The sequence below is a fragment of the Triticum urartu genome, chromosome 1A (assembly GCF_056163025.1).
Source record: "Triticum urartu cultivar PI428250 chromosome 1A, HENAU_Tu73, whole genome shotgun sequence".
NCBI classification, from domain to species: Eukaryota; Viridiplantae; Streptophyta; class Magnoliopsida; order Poales; family Poaceae; genus Triticum; species Triticum urartu.
This window is the reverse complement of record NC_141873.1, coordinates 588,574,483-588,579,173: the sequence shown is the minus strand read 5'-3', so window position 1 is coordinate 588,579,173 and position 4,691 is coordinate 588,574,483. Positions and strand designations below refer to the sequence as shown.

General features: G+C 52.5%; 1 protein-coding gene across 1 annotated transcript; it reads right to left on the bottom strand.

Moving 5' to 3' along the window:
- Nucleotides 1-47: 47 nt before the first annotated feature.
- Nucleotides 48-1,965, bottom strand: LOC147993178 (protein ANTAGONIST OF LIKE HETEROCHROMATIN PROTEIN 1-like). Its single transcript, XM_087533717.1, has one exon. It carries the CDS (start codon nucleotides 1,816-1,818, stop codon nucleotides 403-405), a length of 1,416 nt encoding a protein of 471 aa, XP_087389843.1. The 5' UTR covers nucleotides 1,819-1,965; the 3' UTR covers nucleotides 48-402.
- Between the last annotated feature and the right edge of the window lie 2,726 nt (nucleotides 1,966-4,691).

The window sequence follows — 4,691 nt, the reverse complement described above, 5'->3', positions numbered from 1 at the left end:
AAAGCCACAGACAAATTGCAGTTGAAGCTAACAAGAGAGGGGGAAACTTGAGGTCAAACAAGAGCATCCAAAGATTAAGATTTTTGCATAGCAAAGCAGAGACATTTGTTTGATTGTCTGCCCCAAAACCAAGTCCAAAAATTTATATACAAACAAATACAGTAGATGAACTGAAGAATGAACCAAACAATTGAATCTTCTTTCCTCTGCTAGTATGTTTCTTTGAGACGCTGTAAAAGTTTCTTTCTTCTTTTCCTCGGATACGAGTTAACTAGGGCCCTCCTACTACTGAGCAACTGGAAATTTGATTCTTTGACAGAGCTTGGATCGAATTTTAAGCTCAAGATCGTTTAAGGAACGATGGGCAAACCAAGGCCACCGATGGAAGAGAGGAGCATCTAATTAGAAGAAGGCTGTGCCGGCGAGGCCGCGGTGGAGGAGGTTGTGCGCGATCTTGTCCCTGGCCTTGGCGGCGGCGTCGGAGCGCACGGGGTTGTCCAGCACGGTGAGGTCGTCCTCCACCTCCACCCGGAGCTCCGGCGGCATGGCCTCCCCTCTGGCCTCGCAGATGTTGTGCAGCACGCAGCAGGCGCCGAGCACCACGGGCAGGTCCTGGAGCTTCACCTCGGTGCGCTTCTGCAGGCACGCCCACCGGCTCTTGAGGCGCGAGAAGGCGTCCACGGCCACCCCCCGGAGGTCGGCCACCTTCTCGTTGAAGGCGTGCTGCGTCCAGGTGAGGTTCTGGTGGGTGTAGGGGACGAGGCACCAGTCGGTGAGCGGGTAGCTGGCGCCGCCGACCACCCAGGACCCCTCCATCATCCCGGCCGCGGCGCGCTGCTGCAGCGCCGACTTGTCGAGCACCTGGTCGTCGGCCAGGGACCCCGGCCAGCCGATGCAGACGTCGGTGAAGGAGCCGTCCGGGCCGACCACCCCCTGCAGCGTGATGGAGTAGGACGTCTTCTGGTTGCGCTCCGTGTGCCGGCGGTTGAAGTAGGAGGCGACGTGCACCTTGGGCGCGATGATGGGGATGTGGGTGGTGTACATGGCGCCCACCACGTCCGGCACCCCGGAGCTGGCCTCGAAGCTGGCCTTGACGGCGGCGGCGGCGGCGGAGCCGCGGTCGGGCCACCGGAGGAAGCGCGGCATGAGGATGGAGCGGATGGCGGCGCACACCTCCAGGACCAGCTTGTGGCAGGTGGAGATGCCGATGCCGAACCGCTTGGAGACGAGCCGGAGCGGCTCGCCCGTGGCGAGCCGCCAGACGCAGACGGCCACGCGCTGCCGCACCGGGATGGCGGCGCGGAGCGCCGTGTCCTCCTTGGCGACGGCGGCGCCGAGCGCGTCGCAGACCATGCCGAACGTGGCGCGGCCCATCCGGAACTCCCGCAAGAACTCCGCCTCCGGGTACCCCGGGCTGCTCCGCAGCTCCCACCACTCGCTGGACCGGTCCTTGACCCACAGCCGGCGCTGGTACGGCGAGGCCTCGTCCCCTCCTCCTCCTCCTCCGCCAGCGACGACCCGGCGCTTGGACGGCCGCCCGTCGACGACCACGACCGGCAGGGCCGGGGCCGGGGCGGTGAGCGGGGAGACGACCTCGGCCTCCCCCTCCTCGTCCTCCTCCGCAAGAAGCCGGCCGTTGAGCTCGAGGAGGGGGAACGCGCGGCGGGCGGGGCGGGGCGCGCGGTACTCGGCCAGGATGTTGGTGATGCGCAAATCAAGATCCCTCTTGCTCTCATCCCCGCCGGCGCCAGCAGCACCGGAAGCGGCCGCGGCGCCCCCTCCGTCGTCGGGCTCGCGCTTCCGCCGGCGATTGGGCATCGGGGGAGAGATTGGGGGAGAAGGTAAGCTCTCGCTATTGGGTGGAGGGGGGAGGGGGAGGTCGTGGTCGTCGGCTCTCTGGGGTCTTTGTAGGAGCAGAGCAGAGCAGGGGAGGTTGTCTGTCCGTCTCTCTTGGCTCAGCCTCAGGGTTTGGGTTTGGGTTAGGTGGGTGGGTGTGAGCGCATCGGACAGCACCACGTTTCTTTATCTCCTCCCTTTCTAGTGTGAAACGAAAGGCCAAGCATGTCAAGGTGTCGTCACCTTGCTCCAAGAAAATATTATTCTTTTTCATGAAATATAATAAGTGTTTTTAAATTATGTTTTTTTTCTAGCGAGCGAGCAGCACGATGAACGAGGCAATGTATGGGTGGAAACACTCGTGGCGGTTGATAGGAGGAAATATGGAGGCACGAAGAATGTCGTGCCAGCGCCAGCGCGCGCAGAGGAGGGGATAGATGCCGAGGATTGATGGCCGTTTTAACCCGCGAGTTGTGTTTGGGTCTGGTTGCGGTCGGTTTCCTTCTGATTTAGGAGTGAATGAAATGATGGACAAGGTAATGTATAGGTGTCGATGTAAACGCCACAAGATTGTCCCCAAAATATATGTCACATATTGATGGCTGCGTTAATATACGTATTTTGATGAGTTATGGGATAACGATGTTTGATTGCCACGCATTTGCTTGTGATTTCACAAGGAAGAATATGATGGACAGGGTAATGTACCTGTATCGATGTAAACCCTCGTGTCGTTTGATCGGGAGGAAATATTGAGACAGGCACAATGGCATGCCAACATAGACAGAAGGAAATGTATATCAAATATTGATGGTCGTATTAACTTATGCTCTTGTGAGTTGCTATTACTGGCAAATGGGTCTAGTTGTTGTGTGTTTCCTTCTGATTTCAAAGGGAAGGGCATGATGAATGAATTAATGTACGAGTGTAATCACTTGTGTGGAAATGTTGAATGTCTTGTCAAAGTGGAGAGGAACATATTGATGGCGGTATTAACTTGTGATTAGTTGTTACAAATGGGTCTGGCTACAGCCCACTTTTTTACGATTTCAAAAGGAAGGATATGATGGTTGCGTTAGTGTTGTGTGTACAAGAAATATCAAGACAGCCAAAATTAATGTCCTTTCAACTCGGAGAGGAGCATATATATGTCAAGTTTTGATGGTTGTATTAAATTACACCTCACTGTGAGTTGTTATTGACAAATGAGTCTAATGGCAATCAGTTTCCTTCTAATTTGTAGGGATGACATGATGGGTAAGGCAACGTGGCCATGTAAACAGTTGTGTAGTGTGATAGGCAGACAATAGTAAGACGCACGGAATGTAGTGCAAGCACATAGCGAAAAATGGATGTCAAGTACTAATGGTCCGATAACTCAACCCAGAGCCCGGGCTCATATGAGCCCGGTGAACAGTACCGCGATTTAGCAAAGGAAAAAGTTTAAAAAATCCCAATTTTTTTGTAGTGCAAGATGCTCCTGTGTGTGAACTACATGCAAAATTTTATGAAGTTTGGACACGTGTGATTTTCAAAAGTTTCTCGAACTTCCGAAATTTGTAGGAGCAGTGCAGAGCAAAGCAAGGTTGTCTCGTCCGTCTGTCTTGGTTTGGGTTCGGATTTGGGTTAGGTAGGTGGGTGTGAGCGCATCAGACAGCAGCACATTTCTTTATCTCTTTCTAGTGTGAAACGAAATGCCAGGCATGTCAAGGTGTGGTCAGCTTGTTCCAAAAAAATATTATTCTTTTTATGAAATATAATAAGTGTTTTTAAATTGTGTTTTTGAGCGAGCGGCACGTTAAACGAGGCAATGTACGGGTGCAAACACTCGTGATGGTTGTTAGGAGGAAATGTGGAGGCATGGAGAAGGTTGTGCCAACATGCGGGAGGGAATAGATGCGGAGGATTGATGGCCGATCGTTGTGATGGGTCTGGTTGTGGCCGGTTTCCTTCTGATTTCGGAGGGAATGAAATGATGGACGAGGTAATGTATTCGTGTCGGTGTAAACGCCACAAGATTGTCGGCGAAATATATGTCACGTATTGATGGCTGCGTTAATATACATATATTTTGATGAGTTGTTGGATAACGTGTTCGGTTGCCACATGTGTGCTTGTGATTTCGCAGAAAGGATGTGATGGACGAGGTAATGTACCTGTATCGCTGTAAACCCTTGTGTCGTCTGATCGGGATGAAATAGACAGAATGGCATGCCAACGTAGATAGAAGGAAATGTGTATCAAATATTTATGGTCGTATTAACTTATGCTCTTGTGAGCTGCTATTACTGGCAAATGGGTCTAGTTGCGGTGTGTTTCCTTCTGATTTCAAGGGAAAGACATGATGAATGAGTTAATGTACAGGTGTAATCACTAGTGTCGTGTGCATGGGAGGAAATGCTGAATGTCTTGTCAAAGTGGAGAGGGACATATTTTCAGCCTAAAGTTTAGACCGCACCCCGTCGCCACTTAGTCAAAAATACTAAGGCCCGGGGCAACACAGAGGACCTGCGAGACATCTTGGACAGTAAGGCAAAAATCGCAAGGTCAATATACGGGACACGAGCACGTGCGCCCACACGGGACGATGATCATCGCGTCGGATACACCAAGAGTAAATCCGGCCGGGCCGAATACAACAGACAAGACTCATACGAACTACGTCGGGATATATCCCGGCACAGAGGCGCCACACACCCCCTATGCTTCATTGATGAAGTTATGAATCATGAATTCCTGGAGGGTTTCAAGCCCGTAAATATCGAATCATACGACGGCACAACAGGTCCCGCTGTATGGATTGAGGATTTCCTCCTTCACATCCACATGGCTCGCGGTGACGATCTACATGCCAT